Source organism: Hesperophylax consimilis, chromosome 23 (assembly GCF_061612785.1).
Source record: "Hesperophylax consimilis isolate HC1 chromosome 23, BYU_Hcon_1.0, whole genome shotgun sequence".
NCBI lineage: Eukaryota > Metazoa > Arthropoda > Insecta > Trichoptera > Limnephilidae > Hesperophylax > Hesperophylax consimilis.
Genome location: NC_142858.1, coordinates 22,956,713 through 22,981,860, shown reverse-complemented (window position 1 = coordinate 22,981,860; position 25,148 = coordinate 22,956,713). Strand labels below are relative to the sequence as shown.

The 25,148-nt window shown below is 33.0% G+C and overlaps 1 protein-coding gene across 1 annotated transcript; it reads left to right on the top strand.

Moving 5' to 3' along the window:
- The first annotated feature begins 1,969 nt into the window (after positions 1–1,969).
- LOC149412472 (lipopolysaccharide-induced tumor necrosis factor-alpha factor homolog) lies at positions 1,970–20,727 on the top strand. Its single transcript, XM_089646204.1, has 5 exons — positions 1,970–2,096; positions 9,265–9,317; positions 11,585–11,715; positions 12,046–12,193; positions 13,773–20,727. Exons 3-5 carry the CDS (start codon positions 11,586–11,588, stop codon positions 13,876–13,878), a joined length of 384 nt encoding a protein of 127 aa, XP_089502330.1. The 5' UTR covers positions 1,970–2,096; positions 9,265–9,317; position 11,585; the 3' UTR covers positions 13,879–20,727.
- Positions 20,728–25,148: the final 4,421 nt, after the last annotated feature.

Here is a 25,148-nt window from a genome sequence, read left to right as displayed (position 1 = left end):
ATCAATATTTGGTGGTACTCAATAGATGTTTTATTTTTTTTTTAAAGAAAGACAAACATTATCGGTTTATGAATAACCTGACAATATATGAAAATATTCTACTACCACCACAGTAAGCGTAAAAATGTTGCTTGTGTTGTGATGGAGGACTTAGCCAGTAGAGGAATTGAACACACAACCGGTAGATGTATCATAGTAAAGAACTTATTTTTATGGGTTGATATTTTAAAGCCTTAACGAAAGAAGAATTCCGATAATTACTAAAAGACTGAATAATTAAAAATTAAATGCTACTTTCGATAAATTGTGTTTCATTGTGGGTATTTTAGAACACATGCATTGGCAACTCTGGTGGTGTGATTCATGGGTGATATCATGGACCTAGGACGGAGCAATTCCACAACAATTAGAAGCCGCGGGGTGAGAGGGAAGATTTACGGAAATGACAAAATATAATTATTTTTTTTAATGACATATCCCATTCCTTATGTCTTCAAACACTCCAAAAATCATTAGCCGGTATAACTGCATTAACAACACAAAAATAAAATAATAAATGTTCATTATGCCCTACTTAGCATACAAATCAGTTCAAAAGAAGTCATACAAGATAGCTGCCAGGCAATTTCCCTTACCCTAGATTTGGCTTCAATGCCATTCATACAAAATCGCACTAATGTTCTGTCCAGTGCCTTTTAGGTTCTTGATATGGTGTCAGTGTTGCCAGATGCACGATGTTTACCTTGTTACTTTGTTTTTTTGGGTCATTTTACGCCGCCATGGTTTTTTGAAAAAATATGCCGAACTTTTGAAAAAAACATGGCTTTTACCGGTGACGATAACTATGTACTTTTAAGTAAGATACGATTTTTTAGCATAGGTTGTGGGGGAGAAATCACGAATTTAAGAATGTATTTCTTGAACTTCAAAACGGGTACCACCGCTCCGAAGTCTACTTGTGGCAGAGGCAATGGCCTCTTTATCTAATTATTAATTTGTTAATAAATAATACGAACACATTCATCTTTTTTTTCTCTGCTGCTCATCTCACCAGGGAATTCCTGTGTCGAGATGAGCAGCTTTACAATTATATTCAATAAAATAAGTAAATCACATAACACATACACAGATACATCAGATCGAATATGAGGCTCTAAAGGTGATTCATGGCAGACCATTCTCAGCCAGTATGGAATTTTTTACCATTTTCTTGAATAGATTCAATGAACCTATAATTTTTATATTTTCACCGAGAATATTAAAAAGCAACGGAGTTTTATAAGAAAAACTCCACTGTCCGAAGGATGTTCTGGTATTCACCAGCTGATACATTAAAGAAGGACCCAACCTAGTGTTGCGCACTTGTTTAGATCTTTTGGTAAAAAAAATATTACAAAGAGCCTGCCTTGTTGACATAATTTTACTTTCACCATGTAATAAGTGTGAAAAATACAAAAAACTTTTCTTATGCATTATCTTGTCTTGTGACAAGAACCCCAACATACAAGATTATATGAAAACATTGATTTAACAATTAAATTAATAAAAATTTAATTAGATACCTTCACTAGCTGTAAAATGTTAAAAAATATACTGGAATTCCAGGAGAATTTCTTCTTCCTCACTTCGTGGATCTGAAAACTGAAACTATTAACATTTTAATATAATTAGGTATTTAATTTAAAACGGAGTTCTACAAATTAAACTTGAAAACAGTAAAAAAACAAAACAAATTCTTTTAATATTACATTTTTATTGGTATGGTTTATTTTTCCTATTGTTCAAAGAAAAATTATAATTATAATTATAGACAATTTACATAACTATCATTTTTTCATACTTAAATTCGCAATAAAAAACTTACGAAGAACATGTTTTTTCATCGTTAAAAACATTGTTTTTTACCCCTGAAACATCTTTTATTATTTTATTTTTTGGATATGGCATCACTGTCGTGATGTGATATGAGATGTGATGTCATTTCCAGAAATATATAAATATAAAACGAGTAGGTGGAAAGAAGTGCACAATTTGTGTGTTGTGAAAAGTATTGTTTTGAGTAATTTTATTATTTTCCCGACACTTTTGAGTAAAAAGTAAGAGCGATTCATTATTTACTAGATACATAGTTTATGCTTTTATTGTCAATGTCAAAAAAGTACGATAGCATTCTGTCAGCGCGTTATATTATGTCAGATGGACTTTTTTTAGTTTGTTTTATCAGCAAGTGCTTTCAGTTTGTCATGTTTTTATGTATTATTATATTTTACAACATGTTTAGCGTTTTAGCATCGAAAACAACTGAAATGACATAATTAATATGAACGGTTTATATTGTATTAATAGCCAAGCGATTCCGTAGCAGTTACTTGAATCCTTCGTGTTTCCATTTAATTTCCACCTTGACCTATATCTGTTTACCCCTTTTATTAGACAGTTAATCTTTTGATGTGTGCGAGTCCACCGAATTTATTTGTTTCCCAATTATTTGCGTTTTTAATTTTTCTTTAATTTTCTCCTGAGTTGTGATGTTTGCCTAGGCCAGTTTAGATATCCGATCTATTTTTAATCTTGAAGGAGAGTTTTTATGTTTGTTTGATACTATCTGAAGTGAATCCGGCGTTGCTCGGGGTAAATAATAACATTTTTAAGAATTATAAAAGATGTTAGTTTTTAAGGTATTCGATTCACTTGATCGTGCCATGTTTTCCTTGTGCGTCCTCGACTTCTTCCACCATTCACTTCCATGTCATATAATCCCATTTCACTCCTTTCTTCGTTCATCCGCTCTTTATGTCCAAACAATCTAAGTATCCCTTTCTTAATCTCAATTTACCAGTATTTGTTTCACTTGATCGTGCCATCCTCGGGTGACCCTGATTCCATTCACTTCCAGGTTATACATTCTATTTACACCCCTTAATAATTTGTGCAATGTCTGTATTACTCAGTTGTCAATGTGTTGATAATTGTTAAGTCAATGATCAATTGCTATCAGAACCTCATAGTTTTTATAGCGTTAAACAAAATCACCTCGCATCCAGTATGAAATTTCGTAGAATTTAGACGTCTAATAATTACCGAGTTCTCAGTAATTATTACAACTTTCAAAGTTCATAAGATTATAAAATTTTGCTGTTAATTTATGTACGCAGCTGTCGAAGATGTGATCCATCGGTCGCTATATTTGAACGGGAATGTTGCGGATTAAAAACAATATTTAGATGATTTATATAGTTCCGTTTTTGTGAAAAATCACCTGAAGGGCGCGTTAACGAATTGTTATTATGTAATCCATGAATTTTCACTAATACACATACATTGTGTCAAAGCGTGCCGCGTTGAAAAGGTCAGCATTGTAAAGGTTAAACATGTAAATTATATATACAAGGTGTATCAGCATCTACCTGAAAGATTTTGACCAGTGATTCCTGAGCATATTTGGAGTAGAAATTTAGATGTCATTTTGCTGTCTGATGATTTTTTTATTATTATTTAATTCTATCATAGGTTGCGACTGTTCACACTGCCACGGATGTTACAACAGATCATATAGTACACACTTTGTCTTGTCTACACTAAAACGATATGGAGTACCAAGTGGCAACATGTTATGGAAAATATATATATTTTTTAATTGAAAAAATATATCATTGGACAGCAAAATGACATATACATTTTTTACTAAAAATATTATCAGAAATCGCAGGTTAAAATATTTCGTGAATGTTGATATATCCTGTATATGTATATCTAAATGCATATATCCATTCTCTTTGCATATTTTACATATTTTTTGATAAAGTTGCCTGTTTCTCAGTATTCAAAATATTGCAGGTTAAAAAAATGAAGGCAGTTTAAAATAGTTTTATTTCATGGAATCTTGACTCCTGGCATCATCTTTTCCTAATAACTGTTATGTCACAGCACATTACTTATTCATGGTTATATCCCACACACACACACACACACACATAGAGACTACTAAAATTGTGTCATAATCCTTTAAACGGTTCTTTCCTACCTACCTACACGATTCCTCACATATTTAAGGCAAAAGAGACTATTTTTATTTTTCGTGCATTCTTGTTACGAAATCTTATACATAAATTAATTATTGGACATGAGATGGTAACATATTATATTTGAAATCAGTAGTGGCTAGCGCCAAGGAGCATAGTAGCAAAATTTCATCAATCTAAAAATAACAATTATCAACCGATAATAAAGCCAACAAAACACATAACGGTAATAAATGTAATACTGTAAAAGCATTAAGTTTAAAAGGCATTAAAACGGCTTGAATATTCATTCTTTGTGTCAGGAGCCATAAGTCAGGTGGTGTTATCGGATTCCTCGCTCATCGAGAAATGTCGCCTTGGAACATCAATTATCTATATATGCAGAGCATAGATGTTGACCATAATATTGAAATTTCTCCGAAACATGAACGACGCTCACCAATGCCTCGGAACTCTTCGGCGAGATGGCGCCACTTTAGTTCATAATTCGCCGATAATTCCAGCAGAACGGTATAAGTTTTAAAATTGCTAGTATCTAGTATCAATAGCAATATTTTTAATGTACCACTCATTTTTGAGAGTACGAGCCACTAGTAGTATTACTTGTACTACCCATTATGAATCATTACTTTCGCATAAAATAATTGTTACTTGACACTTTGATTACTTTAATTACTTTCGTTACTGCGCTATCGGGTAGAGGGTACCTACCACTAGAACACAAATCGTTACTGAATGCTTTGGTACTTTGGTTACTTTGATTACATCAGACTACTTTCGGTTCCGACGGATGAATGATGACATTGTTCTTTAATTTCAAAGGTGACGTATCTTTGTTGATTTGGTCATGTGTTGTCCTCAGTTTGTCGGCCCGTGCTTCTGTGGAAGTGCTCAACGATGGTTTTTATTTTGGATTGAATTTCCTTAATGGTTTTTAATCCACTGCATCACCAAATTCATGGAGTGCGCAAAATACGGCAAATTACCATTGATGTTATATTAGCTGTTTTGTCCGTCACTACTGCATAAATTTTCTGGATATATTCCACTTCCCCGCTACTCTTATTAAACTTTCAGATTTAAGGCTGTATGCCATTCCTCTTGCTTGAAACATTCAAGAAGACAAGAATGCAAAACCCATTCGTCTGATACGAAGTGAGCCGTGACAGTGATGTATCCCTCCGTTGTAATGGATGTCCATGCATCTGTCACTTTTGCTAAAATGGATGAGACATTTTCCAACAAACTTTCGTCCATTTCGCGAAAATACGTTTCTCGCTTTTTTTTCTTCGAATTCACATATATTGACATATGAATACCAATTAAATTTTATGTGTCTGAATAATCGATTTAGATACTTATTAATATAAATATTTTATATTATAAAGGTCCCGTCAATTATATTTAGAAGAATGGTCACTGTCACTCATCAATATTATAGAAGCAAGTTACGACGTACATTCCTTTTGAATGCTCCATGATGACGTGGATACGTGCTCTTCCTGGGAATACTATACACGTATTATGTCAATATGTTTTACCTCTGGGTCGGAATAGAACCCTTGAGTATGCCATTATGCTTAGGAGGCCCCATTGGTCAAATACCAACTTCAAAATCTGGTTATAATTAAATTTTTTAGTATTTGTGTTAAAAAAATAAGGCGAGCTATTACACAAATGTAAATCTTTTCATTGGGTTTTTGATCGCTGATGTTAAATTTTTGCCATGCGCCAGCTGATTCTATTTTCGTAATAACTTACTTGTTTTTCCGCGAAATGATGTTTTTGTAAATTGTAGTCTTAAAAAAAAAAACCGGATAGTGTATTTATATATTTATAAAAATAAGTAGTTTGCCCAGAATAACTAGTTATATTCAGAGAAATGATTTTTAATATGGCGAACAAGTTTCATAGAGTTTTTAGTACTTAATGATTTAAATATTTTTTTCTTCATCTCCACACACTTTCTAATACTTAAAAATATTTATTATTACTCATAACTACACCAATTATTAATAATAATAACTACTCAATTATTCTTCATAAGGGTTATGAAGAATAATTTCAATCCCAGACGAATTTTAATATTTAGTACCTTATAACTTGTAGTAAAATGTACCGTGAATGTCTAAATAAAGTTTAGCAAAAATATTTGTTTGCATAATTCACATAGGTATGATTGTCACTTCTTCTAAATTATAATTTCAAGAACATAAATATTTTAGCTATCACTAAAATAATACATTTATTCATTAATTTTCCTTATAAATTTCAAAGTTTATCAAAGAGAATTTTGATGTATATGAGGTATGTACATGCAATTGACATGATTAGGAGTTATTTACTGACCTTAACCATTTCGGTGTTATCTTTGTTTATAATTTAATATAACAGTTTGCTTGTGTTACATCATATGGTGTACTGATTGAATTACATGGCCTTGTAACCTAACCAACCATTTTTTCCTTTTATTTCAATAAAATAAGGAAAAAACGCGCTTTTTCGTCTGAAATGAAGAAATTGAACTGACTGAACCGAGTCGTATTACAGTAATAAAGGTGGTCATTACTAATCAACTTAGCGTTGTTAAGCTATAATTTGGCCTCTACCTCATCCAAAGACACAATCTTGCTGCTTCCAATATGGCCTAACATAACTTATGCCAATATGTACACCTAAGTTAGGGGAGAATTATCTTTGCTACCGAAAAACCGTCCTTCGCTTTACATGTTTGTTAGGGAAAGAAGAGGAACATCTAGGGAAAACATGCATTCTCATTGATAACACTCAAAAATGCCAGTCTCATAACAGTATATGATTTTAATGAAAAGGTTTTATTTAAAAAAATCGCATTTCCGACCAACTATCTCTGAGCGACATTCCACGTTTATCCCCTGACCTATTATTAGGAGTCTTTAGTAAGCTCAAATTATTGAACTCAAAAGACTCTTAGTGGAATGCACTTAACTCCATTATTCACCACTTAAGCCGGATTCATATGCGCTTGTAATTCACAGATTGAAATATCTTACTCAGGTTTAATGGCTATTTTCTCGCTAGTAAAATACACTACAAAGTACATGATATCTTTCAATAATTATTTTTGCTGTTTCATGTTTCGGTTTTTCAGTCATGGAGAATTCGCCATATTTACTGTTATAATTCTTTTGCGTTCTCCATCTCCTCTTTTTTGACACTATTATAGTCGCTTCTTTTTCCAAAAACCTTTAAAAATCCCTTAAGACAAGCAACTTCAAAAAATAAAATATATATTTATTAAAACCAACGTGTAGACAATACCATACTTGATAAAGTGACATTTTACTTTGATTAGAGTTTTTTTTTTCCATTTTTTCTGGCTTCAAGGGTGTTCTTGGCCATCATTTAAAATTATTGAGAAATGAAAGGTGAATTTAAATATTAATTTTATTTAAATTGGCAAATTTCAAAATTATAATGAAAATTGGAGCCGAGTTCAGACTTAGAAGAGATGAGATGTTGAATGGAGGGGAGGCAATTTTAGATAAGGCTTGATAGAAGAGAGGATATTTGTTTAGAGAGGGACAACCAAAAAATATGTGATCTAAAGTTCCCACTTCTAGACCACAGAATGTACAATCTGGGGAGTCAACGACGTGAATTTTAAAAAGATGGGAAGGAACGGAACAATGTCCGATCCTCATTCGAATGAGTGAAGAAATTTCTTTTTTGGAAAAATGAGGGAATTGCTGAAACCACGGTTTTGATGGAATAGTCCTTTGTATTGAGGCATAGCAGGCTCCCTTGGATTGACTAGCAATGTGCCAATACTCCGACCAAACATTGCGGGATCTATCTTTGATGATGGAAAAAATGTCAGATAGGGGAATGTGGTTTACGAGGGTAACAACAGGGTTGGACGCTCCTTGTTTTGCTAAGGCATCCGCAATATCATTACCCATGATACCAACATGTCCAGGAATCCAAATCAGAGTTACAGTTTTACCAGAGCTTTGAATGGTGGCTATCATCTCTCGAATAAGGCATACATTTGAATAGAGTTAATATCATAGAAGGTCGACACTGCAGTTGCTGTGCTTCATACTATGTGTAGGCACTCTTCTTCAACATTTCAAATGCAAGGATCTTGCCCCTAGAGGTTAAGCTCCAATCTTACTTGGGTTGTTTCACTATCATCATATTTTATGACCACCGAATTGACAATCAACACCATTTTGAACTTTGATATTTGAACAGTCCTCAGTCTGTTTCAATTTTCGTTTTCAGCTGATATCAATTTCAGGCAAATTGTGATCAGCTTTTAAGAACAAAATGAGATGAGTGTTTGAACAGGCTGATATTTCATGCTCATATTGAGCTGATATGGCTTGAAATGGCTTGTAGCACTTCATTCAGAATGCTGGGCTTTGTTCTGCATACTGCAAGCAATTTCAGATACCGGTTTCTCATAGTTTTATTCATTTCCTTAGTAAGGAGTAGACTTGAAAGTGGGTTGGTAATTTGGAGTCAAAACCAAGTAAAGTATTCCCTCATGTTGGAGAGAGTTCAGAAGAAATTTCTCAGATTTCTCTACTTGAAGGAGTAGTGATTCTACCCGTGGCTCTATCCTACCGACTTTCTTTTGGGTATGCTCAGAATTAATCTTCTATGGGTCAGAAGGGATGTACACATTGCTACACTTTTCTTCAGACTGATTTGAGGATGGTTTGAAAACTCGGCTTTTATGGAGAGCATTCATTTCTATTTTCCCAATGGTTATCATTGTCACCCACAGTATAGAGTTTTCCATCTCCCAGCCTGCAGGATTAACTTGCCAATGGTCATGCCGGTAGTGAGAGCAATCTTGTTGTTGAACAGAATCAATTCGGATATCGACATATTTAGCATCAATGAAGTTACCTTTAAAAGGCAAGCTCTGTTACTATGTACTAGTATAGTTGATATACCCACTGTCCATATTTATTCTTTACAAATGTATTTTAAAATGCACTAAAATGAACAATTTTGTGAAGATTTAAAATAATTAATTGAATTGAAACTCCACGAGCTTACTTAGCTTAGCTTTATCTTTTTGCGAATGTTCAATATTTTTGCAAATTTGTATTGTATGCTACAAGTGTTTTATAACGGTGGTGGTATTATTATTATTATGATAAAACACTGCGATTTTCAATAACACATAACTTCGTTTCTTAGCGATGATCTGGCTTCAGTCATTTAATAAGAAATTGTTTTATTTCAGATCGGAAGTGATTATCTTTTGCAGTTTATTAAGCCATTGAAAAACTAAAGCAGGTAAATATTATGTTTTGGTTATTGAAGTCATAAATGATTCCTTTTTACTTCAACAAGTTACAGTTCATTTTACTTTGGCAATCATGACATTTTGAGTGTCACTTTCAGGCAGTAAAAGTGTGTGGTGAACGTATTGTTAGTGCTTTGAATTAGCACATTGGCATTATTGTTGCAACAGTAATGTTTTATGAAAACAAAGACAGTGAAATTCGATCTGATAAACTCCCTACTTGCAGCATATTCATCAATGTTTCTGTTAGTTAACATTATAACACCCAGGTCAAAAAGCAACATCAACACAGGAACATAATCCATACCACTAAAATCTACACATTAGAGACTTACAGCCTTAATAATAACAAAAAACACTTCCCAACCATTAAACGGTGTTTTAATTCCACATTGAAAAAGACTACACAATTTCTGTTTTGAATTACTACTAATAAAAAAATTTCTTTAACTGGCCCCGAAATAACTGGTAACGCCGCATTTGGCAGACTGACACATGTGGTTCTCGTCTTCAAAAAGTTATTTTTGATATATCATTTTTTAATTGATTGTTTCAGCAAAATTTTTCCACAATTATATTTTTGTGATATTTCACAAGTGATATTTTTATGTACATATTTTATACAATTTTTCATGTTTGGATTAAAAATATATCTGTTTTTTTTTTCAATTTTTTTCATGATGAAATTAAAATATTCCAATTCATATATCTATTAAAGTATATTTAAAATACAAAAATAAAACGTAATTTTATCTAGTTTCTAAAAATGGTATTTTCTTTTACGACATCTTCAAAAACATAAATATATAGCACATTTAAAATACCTTGGATTATTCAGAAATTCAATGAGAGATTCCAAGTTTATGCAACAGATAAACAACATCCTTTGGCTGCATAAACAACATGTATAAATATATCCATATTTCTATATATTTCTTTCCATGAACTATTTTATGTTGTTTATCAATAATTCATCATGTTTAAGTTAGGCTGTTATTGTTTGGTAAGTTTAAAAAAAACTGGTCTGCCACTGCGCAATTAGGAGAGTTTTGTACAGTCATGGAGTGTCCACAGAGCCCTTGAGGTGATTGTTCAAAAAAATAGTGCTATAATAGGCACATTAACCGTTTGAGTGCCAAAAAATTCATACAGTTGCTTGTAAAATGCCACCAAAAAAACATTATTTTTTATGAAACTATATATTTTTTTAAAACCCCATAAATTCTTTGAATTTTTAGGATTTCGATGATTTTTTTGGTGTTTTATTAAAGAATATTGGTTTAGAATCATGCGGAGGAGGATCCCGAAGTCCAGGCGTTTCGAAAAAATGAGAATTTTCGGTAGAAAAATTGGTTCCGGGAGGTACATTTGAAAATGAGTAATTTCCGGTGTTACTCTCCATTTCTTGGTCACGATCCGAAGAATTACTGGAAATTCGCATCCTGCGGTTGGGAAACACAGGTATGACATCACTCTCATCAGAGCTACTCTTACTCGAACTTGAATTAGAGGAGTGGAAATCGTCGCTCCCGCTGTCAGACATTTCAGAGGACGCCCTCGACGTTATATTTTTTCAATTAACTAAAATAAAAAAAATAATAAATGAATCTGAAATTTAAACAGTTTACTACGATCTTACAACTATTAAGATAATATTTACCAACGCTGCAGCACCACACCCGACGTACGCGCGAATAGAACACGACTGACGCAATCAACGGAAATCGACGATCGGCAATCTTCGTTAAAACACGAATCGACAAAAGTCGACGATTGGCAATCAAACAGTTAAATCTGTCTGACCGGAAAAGTACCAGGTTGACAGTCGGCAGACCAATTTTATTTTGCTTTGATTCTGTTTGTGTAGATACTATATTTGACTGGTCAGTGGCTGAGTTGGCATCGCGTCTGGGTCGCATCGCTGAGTGAGTTAATTTCCTCGGCTGGCTAAGTCCTTCATCACAATACATGCAACATTTCTGTTTACTGTTGTGGTAGTAAGAAATTTTGAAATTATTGTCACTATTCGTAGCCTGGGAACGTTTGTCTTTCTTTTTAGAAAAATTTAAAAAATACCTAATTTGGTCACAAAAAATAGTTCACAATTTCCGTGATTTTAAAGAACCCTCCAGGTTGTGCACCGACAGACCAGTTTTTTAATGCTTACTAAACGTCCACTCTTCCAACAACGTGGTGTTATCTGTGTATCTTATATACTTATTTTTGTTGGTGTTAATCTTTTTCTTAATATTTCCAGGATGAGTAAGTCAAACTCCAACCCACCGACCTACGGGTTCATGGCGCCCGCCCCAGCAGCTCCCCCGAGCTATGCGCAGGCCGTGGGTGGCGTGGGGCCATCCAGTCCGTATGTACCTCCTCACACCACAGGTAATATCCATTTCCGCCAAGTAACTAACCACCATTTCTCTAGAGGCGTAGGCAACCCCAAGATTTATAGAGTAAACCCTTTAACCCAATTACGGATACTCAAGTATAGAGGTGTTCGCGTTGCGACACAAATAGACAAGTTACATACTACAAAACAAAACTTGACTTCTCAGTGCGTTGTGTCTTATCGTGTCCCTGACGTAAAGGTAAATAAGTATGTTAGTAATAAATCTCCGGGTAAGTAATAAATATGCCAGGGAATATATTATATTACAGTGTAAATTCCAGAGATTTCACATATTTAAGACACACTGATGATGATGTTTGCAGGTCCCGCTATAATGACAACCGTAGTGCCGGTTGGGCCCAACCCGACGCACACCATCTGCCCGAGCTGCCATGCTGAAATAGACACTCTTATCAAAACCGAACCCGGGATCATCGCATACGTATCAGGATTTGTCATCGCTTTGCTCGGGTGAGTCTTTTCACCATTTTACAATGGAAAAGATTTAGTATATTAAATACACTAAAGAGTTAAACCAATAGAAATGTGTTGTGGGCATGTACGTTAGCGTGGAGCACAATGCAAAAATCAAATGTCGGTATTGTAATAGCAGAAAAAGTTACATTATATCATCCACATTCTTGTTAAAATACTTTTAAAATTCTGCGTATGTGTCTTTACCAGGCAACCTTTCGATTTATGAATGTGAAAATAATAAATTTTGCCTTTTTTCACGAAATTTGTCCATTTGTTTGTTTTTACAAGAAAGTTGATAATAATGTGGGGTCAAGAACCGTCAGCCAGCCTAAAATAATATTTTAATACGGAAACACTGTTTCACGGATGGCAACCCAAAAACAGAGCTCGCTGCCAATTCATTACCGACCAAACATTCCTGTTTCTCCGATCTACCTTGGCGGTCGACATTTCTTGATTCCTACTAAATCCTTCTGATATTCAAATCGTGTAATAGTGTAACGTGTTTGCAATAAACTTAAATTATCAACTACATCTTTTCACTTTATCACAACCTAAACTATACACATTTATTGGCCGTTATAAAGGTAAGTATAACACAACTAGCCAAAATAATAATAAGTGTTTTATTATCTTCCTTTTTTGTAACAAATAGCGATAATGATATCCTCACTGAAATTTCCCGTGCTGAGGATTTCATTTATGTAATATTAAAATTTTGTTGTATGGATGATGTAAAGTAATTATAAATATATTAAATAGCTTATTTTTCTGAAATAATTGTAAATACATGGTGTTTTTTGTTCACTTGAGTTATATAATGCAACAATAAAAAATTCCAAAAAAAAAAAAAAAGTTCCATATTTTGTCACTCCAGCCTACGTGTGTCTGAAGTACATTTACCTAAAGTAAGAGAAATTTATCTTATTCTAATAAATTTGATTGAACATTTTCAAAAATCATTTCTTAAATAGTTCACTGAAAATCCTTTGGTAAAAGCATACTCATACACATTATTATGTAACTTATATGTAACAAAATCCCAGTGATATATTCATTAAAAATGGATCTAGTAAATTTCTGTTTGTTGAGACACATTTTTAAACCTCTTGCTTTTTTCCACTAGACATTTTTGTGGGTTATGCCACTTCTGCCCTAACCACTACAATTATATCCAATACAACTGTTTTCCATTTGAACGATTTTTGGCTTATTATGACAATTTTGAAAGACTGTCTTAAGTGATCGCTCGCCATAATGTGCCAAATTTATAGAACCTAAAAATATGGGATAAATGGGAGTTATTGGCTTCAAACCGCAGTAAGCAGCTCATATATGTTTCCCTATTCATATTTTGAGGAACGATACCTATTAATTAAATAGAATGGCCAAATTGAAAATCAAACACCCATCGCTCGAGTGGTTATCTGTTGGTATAGCCGGAGATTATTAATCTGTGTTGTTTATGAACTTGTCTATGTTTGTATTATACACCTCTTCCTGTCACTAAAATTACTGTTGACCGAACCATTCTAATAAATAACTTTGTAATATGTAACTAAATGTCTTTCAGATGTACTCTGGGGTGCTGTCTGATCCCGTGCTGTATCGACGAGTGCAAAGACGTACACCACTCGTGTCCCAACTGTGGCGCCTACCTCGGCCGCCACCGCCGATAAACTACTTCTATATTCTCCAACTTTTCCAAAATTCTACACTACCCATCTCTACCTTTCGGGTCTTCGAACGTAACTCCTTCCAGTATAATTCACATTTTAACCATGCATTACCATATATAAGTATATAAAAGGAATACGTTTGCTTATTATTGTCACTACTAGCAAGCTAATTATGTAGCATGTGTGTAACTTATCATTGAAATTTCGCTATTTTCTAGTGTTTCTCGTTGAAATGTTAGAATTTGGCACAACAAAACTTTTTGGTTGGGAAATTGTAAAAATTCACCAAACGCCAATTTTATCCACATATCAAGTTTATCTCTTACTGCTGAAAATCAAATTGATCTTGAATATTATTTTTTTCTAATGTTTACAATTGCATCGTGCAGCAAACAAATGAGAAAATTTTCATAAGTGCTAATTGTACCACCCACAAAAAACTAGTTGATAATTTCTATAGGATCATGATAATTAAAAAGGCATATATTATATGACGTTTACTATTTCTATTATAAAGGTTGGCATGCGCTACTACACTAGACACTTGACACTGAGTGTATACGTATACACTGGGTGTCTGAGTGTGTTCACCGCTGTCTGCTCTAGCATTACGACAGTGTCAGGACACCTATGTCAGTGTCACATTGTCCACTGTGTGTGTCGAGGGAGGGTCTACTGGGGTGTAACTTTTGAAAAGCAAAAGACTTTTAACTAAACCAGCTAGATCATGTTGCACACGAACGTGTGGAAGGGCTTCCAGAGCTCTGGAAAATATGCCCTGTCAATAAAAAAATACTGGGTTTAAAAAAAGAAAGCGATTGACAATTTTGAAGTTGGCTTTGAAACTTCTGCAACAATGCAGAGCACAATAGATATGTTGAGGTTGCAATTAAATAACAAATTAAAGAAAAAGAATGTAGCAAATGTACATGCGACAATTATATTTGCCTGTAGGAATTTTTTGAAAGTCTGATATTGTACATAATACCAACTGCGAAAATCAATCAAACACAGCTTGGTAAGTTATTTTTAAAAATTGATATGATATTATTATAATCATCTGTGTTTGACGAATTGCTACTCAATGTCTGTCCATAACTGACTTTACAACACTATGTGTATGCGAGTGTTGTGTAGACTTCCCTGACATAAATGTGGTGATATTACAACACGGACACTGCAGTCGCTGATCTATACACAACTCATAAACAAGTGTCTACATTTCTAGTGCGAGTGTCTAATCTCGTAGCGTATGTGAACCTTAGGACTAGACCTTACTTAGTCATTGTGGACACCATCAAATTGTCAGACTTAATCGATGCCTAACATAGCTAAGCCGCCACCTTCTAATTTAAACATAATTTTAAAACATTTCAAAATGACATGGATAACAAAAATGACTTATTTGTAAAGCACATAAAAATATGATAAGATCAAAGTAATACATTCAGGCATGTCATTATGCAATGCAGTTTTCCTTTTCATTCTTTATTGATTCACTTTTTACGTAAATAAGTACAGTAAAGTTACTATAATATAACTGAGTTTTGATATTAAATTAATTTTGCTTTTATTTTATACTATTCACTGTATGGGCACCATAAAAGTAAGCCGTATGTATTAACTATTCAAGGTGTTGGGAGTGTTATTGGACGAAATGCTTAAAATAGTAAGACTCTTTTCATACTGTACGGTATTCTGCAAAATCTTTTACTGAATTAAAGAAGAAATTTTCACATTACACGGTTACAGCTCGGTGCCGTGTAGTTGCTGTAAATTGCCACTGGATTCAACCACTGCCGTGCCATGACTTGATTCAATGGCCTATATGACTAAATGCATTCTTTTACATAGCACGGTTTTTAATCAAAGATAAAGCTTGAACTTTTACAGCATGAAAACAATACATGCACGGCAATCAACTGTGAGGTGAAAACGATACAGTGTAAAAAGAGCATAAGTCTATATACATGTTGCGTGTTTTTACTGGCCGCCAGTGCCTAAATTTATGTTTTAACTATGAGAAGTAAAGACGTAAGAAATTGAAAAAGGAAAAAATCTAAATATATGTATATAAGATATTATGTTTGTTTTTACAGTTCTTAGTTTTGTTACTTATTCATTCAATGAATTTATTTCCACTCATCCGTGTTCTAAGAACGATGATCTTGCATTCAAATAAGTATGTAAATATTATGTTTAATTTGATATGATTTGAGATTTTGAGAATCTTTAAAAGATCATTATTTTTTGGGTTATTCTGTTGTATTGCGTTTCCTCCTTTAGCTATTGTCTTGGACAGCATTACAGTGTCCATCATCAGGACAGAAGTGACGTTGGCTAAAGAAGGAGGTAGTGCAAGAGGCATAATAACCCAAAATTTAATCACAATAATATATGTTTAATTGTTTTATAATTCGGTAAGGATATATTTTTTTTTCATGAACATCATTCAAGTTATATTAATAGTTAAGTAAAATATGCAAATCCTGGGGGATGTAGTAATCCTGTATGGATATAGTGTTCAGAAGTTTGATCTGTGAATTTTAGGTCTGATGGATTTTATTGTGAATACTTGATTTCAATTAGCAATTTTTCTTATGAAACTAAAAATGAATTGCAAGCATCTGATAATACATAAAATCTTTTATTTTTAGTTCATCTGGATACTTTATTATGTATAATTTTTTTTATTATTATACCTATCTAATTATGAATTTACTAAAATTATTGACCTGCTTCCTTCAATTTAATTTTTATTTGTAATAATATTCTTATACTCTATATTATATCCAAAATGTTAACACACATAAGTATATTTGCATGAAACAGTGTTTTGATTATGAATATATTAAAATACTTTTTTTTATCAATTTCAAAATAATTGGAAAAACTTATTAATCCGACCTAATCTTCAATCAATATAAATTATTGAAGAAGTTATTGCCGAAAGTGCCACAAATCGTGCACAGGTACTGTGTAGGTAAATATATGCACCAGGGTGTCATGAATGTAATTTACAAATTTTTAATTGTACAGAAAAAAATGTTTACATTTGAACATTTACTTAAGAAAGGTTTTTCATAAAAAACTAAAAGTAAGATGTTGGGTACAAAAAGCCAAAACTATAAAAAAAATAATTTGTTCTAGAATGTCACGAACCTTGGAAAATAGTCATGCCACCCTGTTTACAAATGTACCGTGTAAAAAAGCATGTTTTGCACGTGTACTGCATATATGATAGGTATGTATGTACCTGTGTATGTATGCATGTCTTGGATGTGTATTGCGTGATATGAATGTATATTGATTAGTTTAATGTATAATATGGTGTCTGGTATTGTATTGTAACAATTTATTGTTGTAAAATATTAAACTTATTCACAATCAAAATGTATTTAAGTTTACTAGCGTGTATAGAAGCAATACTGATTGGAATCCCTTTCTCAAAATTAAACTGACAAATCATTAATGAGAGTTTCCCTTATTCTTGTAATATAGTATTTGATATAAGTTGATTAACTTTCTGACAAAACTTAGCTGCTGTTTGTAAGATTGTTTGACATTTCATAATTGCCATTACCTGATGAATGTATAATATTACTGTAAATAGTTAAAACACTTCAATCCACACAGTGAAAAACTTAACAGGAGAATATAACAACAAATATTTACAACAAACTTAAAAAACATCTTTAAACATTTTTATTGTGGGCTTACTGGCAAAAAACGTTGAGTGTGAAATTTTACTTTTTATTTAATAATGCAATATTATGAAATTATTTACGCTCTAAAAACTATAAGCAGAACACGATGAGTCGTGTCAAATTATTTTTTTTATAATTTAAAAAATATATTTAACTTTAAGCCAAAAATTAATATTTTTATACTGAAAAAAACTTTAACTTACACAAATTTCTACCATTTTGGAAATAAATTTAAAAACCGATCATGTATTCGTAATTATAATTCAAGAAAACATGAGAGATAAAGTTATTTTGAAATTTGAACACACATCATGATATTTTATTTTTATATCAATACAAAATGCAATTGAATTTGATAAAATGTTATGTTGGTACACAATTTAAATGTTTGTTATAAGAGCGATTTTAGAGTTAATGTTTTTTGCTAGTGTACCCATAATACAATAGTGATTATTAAATAATAATAATAATAACAATAAATTTTATTTTTTAAATTATCGCAATTTTTTTTTTGGTTTGACTGGGCATTGAACCTTCCTTTAACTGCTGTGAACTTAAAAAATCAACACCAAGAAATGGTTTGTGAGGATTGCATCTTCTTTGCGAGGGACTGAAGTCAACCGCGCTTAATACTGTGTCGAATTGCGATTCGGTAGGTCTGACATTTATTTTGTATATTAACTGCTGTAATGTTGTTCAATTTCAGAGAAATGCCTATATGTCCACGTGTGTATGCGTGATTGCCACCAAAAGTTGATTGAATGCATTGTCATCGACAACGAGTCTATTTGACAAGTTTCAGCTTGATTGGATGTCGGGAAGTGGGTTAATTTCCACTTCCTAGATGTGCATTCATTCACGAAAACACAAGTAAAATTCAAGTAGATGCATTATTGAAAAATTGTAACCATGTATTTAATTATTAATATTAAAAATACTCTAATCGGCAAACATTACTAAAAATAATGTTATATTTTGAAGACCATTCTATATTACACTACCTAAAAGTAAATTTCCAAAATAAGTGGCTTGAAATGTTTTACCTATTTATGGTTGATATGTATTGTGTAATATTTCTGGCTTGACCCTGCTCCTGAGAGCCAATTATAGAAATTGTTGTTTTTTTAATGTTGTAATATTGCATTTAATAGGTTAGTTATGCACGCATTGCAAAATAAAAGCTTTTGTGTATCTCTTTAAAATTTCTGCATAAAAAGTGTTCAGTAAGGTATTTTCACTGGGTTTTTTTTTCTCAAAAAAATAAACTTTCTATATCGATTTAAAATGAGCCATTTTTGATTTGCGGCCAAAACTTAAAACGACATGTTCATTTTTGTTTGTGAATATGGTGTTGTTTACATCACACCGGCCAACATCTGTGACAGCCATCTTACCAGCCAGCAGCATTTTCTACGTCATAATGATGTATCCATTTGGAACCATTTCGAAATGTGCGGTTATAGATTGTTTTAAAAATTAATAATTATTTAAATAAAATACACACTTTCAGTACAATGTCAGAATCGGTAAAATAGACTTAAAATCTTCTGCACATTTTTAACGGTATTCATAGTTTGTGAAAATACCCCATTCTCTATCTAAAGGGTTTTCCAATAAGAGATGTTATTTTGATATTCAATCTTAAAAGATCAATGGTTTCGTTGCTTGTGTGACACGTAGCGCCGTCTTGTTGAAAGTAAACGTCCAGACCAATACCATCCAATTCCGGCCATAAAAAGTTATTAATCATCTCTCGATAGCGCAATCCATTCACCATAACTTGCTCCAGCCTCCTTTTCGAAAAAGTAAGGTCCAATGACTCTGCCGGACCATAAACCGTACCAAACAGTCACACGTTGAGGATAGAGAGGCTTTTCAACAATAACTCTTGGGTTTTCCGAGCCCCAGATGCGACAATTTTGCTTGTTGACGGAGCCACCGAGGTGGAAATGGGCCTCATCACTCAAGATGATTTGCATTTGATTACTCAAGTGAATTTTAATAATTTCAATGCGTTGTTGAAGAGTGTATCGTTCCATTTTTATTATGGCGTAGTTTCTACTTTTCAAATGTCAAAAAATGACAGCTTCAAAGTAACATCTACCGAAATAGCGGGCTATTCAAAATAACACCTCTTATTGGAAAACCCTATATAATTTATTTAAAAAATCATTTACTGTTTCTCCAAGTTTCCAATTAACAATAAATTATAATCCTCTACTAACTACTACATAATACGTATATGTATTGCATTTCGTCACTTTAAATACAATAGAACTTAAATACACAGCAGTTTTTGGAAAAATATTGTCTCAAGTTATCTTATTTTTTTACAGCTGAAAAAATGTTAATAATGTTCTATTAACATTTAAAAAATTGTACAGAGAAAATAATTGAGAGTTTTTGAATGGATTTAATTCTGGCACTATGCATATTATATTTGCCAAAATTTTACTGCAAATAAATCAATGTGACGATAACTTAAAATTTCGGAAAACTTGAAAAGGATAAAAAAGATCATTACCATTTTCCTTCCTTCTAACGTCTGCTATCCAAAGGTAACTTGATAAAAATCAATTTGCAAAACCAAATGATAAGCCAGAGAAGTATGAATGTATTTTGATTTGCGGCGACCAGGTCTGTAGATAGTTTTAATTTTGAAATATGCCATGGTGCTGTTTAGTTGATCAGGAAGTACTTCTATAAATAATCATTAAAATATTTGTGATCTGAATCCGTTTTACTTACTACATACTAATTTGTAATGTATATCAGTGGAATATATTATAATGTTTGGAATACTAACTACATAAATATTATAATTAATGTTTATATGTGATATAGAAGATCTACTCTTTTATAAAAATAATGATTTATTTTTCTTCTTCCTCTGCTTTGTTGATCTGAATAATAATTCTCATGGTCTTGGATTTGAGGATATAATATTTATTATGTTATTTCTGCTGCAAATATTATGTACATTCTGAATTGAAATATGTATTGAAAAAGTTCATATCACAAATGAAATAAATGTTTTAGTCTATGAGTGAAACGTCTTTATATACAAAATAGTGTATTGATTGTAGAAATGATATTATTATGTACTATAAATGTTTTGTGAATGCTTATGTGGTCTAAATATACAAACTTTAACAACATTATTTATTTTTTGTTATCCTTAATCATTGCAATTTAAAGAAAATGACAATTATGTAGTTTGTTTCACAAGTATAATCATTAAACATGTCCAAGAACTGGCTTTAGTTCTATCGTATTTAAGAAATTATACAAGTTAGACACTAAGGGCTGTTGTTGACGGCGACGGGTGATAGTCTGTTTTTTCCAACGGACAAGTGCGCGTTGCTCAGTGTTGTTTGAGTTAACTATGAATGTTTGTTCATTCACCAACATCCGCCGTACTGGCTGTTCACCTGTCGTCCCTCGGCAGTATGTCGCATGGCCCGGTGCAGTGAACATCACTAAAATGAATTAACAACGCCGGACAAATGTTTTATTTTTTAGCGCAACTTGAAAAGAAATACTATGTAATAATACAGTACTATGGGATAAAACCACGGAGAGTTATAAAAATAAGCAGATTAATTAACGGCATGGAAGGAAATCAGCTCCATTTTACATGAAAATTTTGAGACATTATCTGAAAAAGAAAGAATTGAATTTAAATTTCTTTCTAGTATATATTAGAAATGTGTATTCTCGCTTGCATCTTTTTTCAAACTGACAAGATCGTAGACATCGGGAGTGTCTTCCTTACATAAACTAATCGTGAACATGACACCAGTTTCGCACTGGCCCGTTATCCGGTAAAATAACGTCAGTCAAAAGAGTGGGGTACGGAAAAGTCTAAATATCTAAATATCTTGTTTTGCCAGCGTTTAGGTTTAGACGACCAATGCTCAATGTTAATCGCTAACCAGAATTCTAGTGGGAAAAATGACTTGAATTCTTGTCAAATTGTTGATCGAGCGTAACGAAGACCTGTTTTAATTCAACCGTTTTGCATTTTGTCTCTGTGTAAATTTGTTTGTAAATGCGCCTGTTGGAAGCACTGCAGTATCTGGGTAGGCCAAACATCATGCGGTAGGCGTTGTTATACTGCATGCGTAGTCTTTCCATGCTGCTCTTCTTAAAGTTGGCCCATAGCTCTCGCTTATAAAAGGACGTACAAATGTAAGGAATTGCATTATTTTTCTCCCAACCATCTGGAGCCAGCGAGACTATGGGCTATGACACCCCAATTGGGGAGTTGTGAGGCTGAAGATACTGGGAAGGGTAGGGATGTGGGGAAAAGAAAGGTGGAAAAGTACCTGGCTATGCAGATCTGGTCACCAAATATGGCTAAAGCCGTTTCAAGCAACTGATAACTTCAATAATTTAGTATTAAGTGAATGCCGCAATGAGAGTTCCAACTGCTGCCAACCATCTGGAGCCAGCCAGACTATGGGCTATGACACCCCAATTGGGGAGTTGTGAGGCTGAAGATACTGGGAAGGGTAGGGATATGGGGAAAAGAAAGGTGGAAAAGTACCTGGCTATGCAGATCTGGTCACCAAATATGGCTAAAGCCGTTTCAAGCAACTGATAACTTCAATAATTTAGTATTAAGTGAATGCCGCAATGAGAGTTCCAACTGCTGCCAACCATCTGGAGCCAGCGAGACTATGGGCTATGACACCCCAATTGGGGAGTTGTGAGGCTGAAGATACTGGGCAGGGTAGGGATATGGGGAAAAGAAAGGTCTAAAAGTACCTGGCTTTGCAGATTTGTTCACCAAATATAAGCCGTTCCAAGCAACTGATAACTTCAAACTTATTGTATAGAATATTATCCACGATCACCAAACTGGGGACACGTCTTTATTAAGATAGTATGCTTAAAATATTTTTGTTCTCTTATGCAATTAAACTTTTTTTTTCAGTGGAAAGGCTTATTTTCAAAATCTTGATTGCTAGTTCGCCCCTGTCACCAAGATTTCAGTTTTTGCAAGCACCACTCTCGATTAACAAATTATACCTACTCTTATCGGGCCTCTCAGGGATAATTACTTTGGACCCCCCATTTCAAATGTCCCAAATTTCATTTAATTTCAGAACCCCCCCATGTCAAAAAAATATTTTTAAAATCCGAGAAAACACGAGACAGAGATCGTATCACATTATCCTTTGCGATGTGTGACAATGTGATCAGTGGCGACGTGTGATAATTTTTTTCTTTGTTTTTAATTGGAATAAAAAAAAACAGTAAGGCCAATGGTAGTTGCCGGTTTAACCTCAGTATGAATTGGGTTCCAGACGGGAGAATTTTACTCAAGTTAACTTCTAACAAAGGCAAAATATTGTTGAAATTTCTAGTCAAGGCGAAGCTTAATGCCAAATCACTATTTTGATTAATCTTTATAACGAATTGGCGTACATTATGAATACCAAAAAAAAAAAAACATATATATTTTTTTAATTTTTATTGAAACATATAAACAAGGTTACAATTTTATAACAATATAAACACCAATATTTCAATCACTCTCCTAATAAAGCAGCTGCTTGTGTTTAGGAGAGGACAACAAAATATTTTTACATTTTTTTTTAAATTAAACAAAAAATATTAGTAATTTAACAAAAAATAACAATAAAAGTAATAAAAATATAGGTTAGTTAATAAATGATTCAAAGAATTGAAAAGGCAAAAACATATTTCTAAACAATAAGTAAAGTTATGAGGTGGTACAAGAGTATTTTAATTTTTTTTTTATATTTTTCGTAGTTTTCTTCCGATCGTATATCAAGGGGTAATTTATTAAATAATTTTACATCCTTGAATATATAGTGATGCTGTGCTGTTGTGGTTCGAGCTAGTGGCACGGTTAGTCCTCCAACAGATATTATTCTTTTGCTAATATTCAATAGTGGTAAATTATTTTTACTAAAGAAATCTTTATGTATTTGTAGAAGTGCAATTTTGTCATAAATTTTTGTAAGTGGGGGAACCGGGAAATCTTGAAAAACATTTATAGTTGGGTAGTAATATGGCTTTTTTAAGATGATTTTTATTAATACTTTTTGAATAGTTTCCAATGGGAGTAGGGATGATTTATATGCACCCCCCCAAGCCAGGATTCCATATTGTAGTACAGAGTGCGCAAGTGCATAATAAATATCTTTTAGTATTTTTAATGATACAATATTTCTTAGTCTAAAAAATATATAGATCAGTTTTCTTATTCTGTCTACTGTGGAATTTATTTGACTTTTCCATTTGATGTTATTAGACGGCCGGCATAGTCCAGTGGTAACGCATTGGACTGCCATTCCGAAGGTCGCGGGTTCGAACCCGGCGTGCGCAAATAAATTTTATTTGATTAATTTGTGTTATTTCACAATTAATTAATTAAAATAATATATAGTATATTTGCGGCACGTTCCAGAGTGGAAGATACTACCAGTATCGCCCTGGTGTAAGACCACCATTCAGAATTGAAACGTTGCTCCAAATGGCTTTAGCCGTGTTTAGTGACTAGATCTGAATAGCCAGGTACTTCCCCACCTTCCTCTTTCCCTTCCCAACTTACCTTCAGCCTCACAACATCCCCCAATTGGGGATGCCATAGTCTCACTGGCTCCAGACGGGAGCAGTTGGGACTCTTGTGAGGTATTCACTGTAAAAAAAAAAAATATATATATATTCCAAGATATTTTATTTCTTCTTTACTACTAATGTGTATACAGTTTGAGTTACAGGGTGCGATTCTAAGGAGGCAATTTCTTTCGTGAATTTTTATGTTTCATTTACATTTGAGATATTCCCTGTTAGGCTATAAGGTATAAAATGGGTTTTTTCGACATTTAGTGTCAATAAGTTTTCGTCAAACCATAGTTTAACGATATTTATGGCATTATTAGCTGATACTTCGACCTCATTCCAAGAATTTCCCTCAATAGTTATCACTGTATCATCTATGCTTTAGATAAATTGAAGGTTTTGCTATCGTTTCGCTTGAGTAGAATAATAAATAAAAAATTACTCAATAAAAAAACATAAATGTAAATTCCTAAAAAATTTTTTTTTTCAATAGAAATGTATGAACGCATAAAGGAAACAACTTAAAAAAAATACATTATTATAGCTAAAATTATCTGTGACAGTTTCACTTGATTATTTTTTTTTGCTTTCTTATAAAATTATTTACAAAATAAATAAAAATTAGTTTTGTGCTTGAAATCGAACGATTCTAGACTGCGTTTGTCAAGAGATTTTAATGCCTATTACCTACAATATAAGGTATACCAAGAATATACACATTTTTGGTTTGTAGCTTCCTCTTAATCCACAACATAAATTGTGAGGCTGAAGGTAGTGGGGAGCGGAAGGAGAAGGGGAAGAGAAAGGTGGGTAAGAACCTGGCTATTCAGATCACCAAACACGGCGAAAGCCATTTCAAACAACGTTTCAATGACTCTGAGAGTGTACTCTGAGAGTGTACTCTGAAACGCAAATATACTATATATTGTTTAAATAAGTAAATTGAGTAGGTACGAGTACATAATT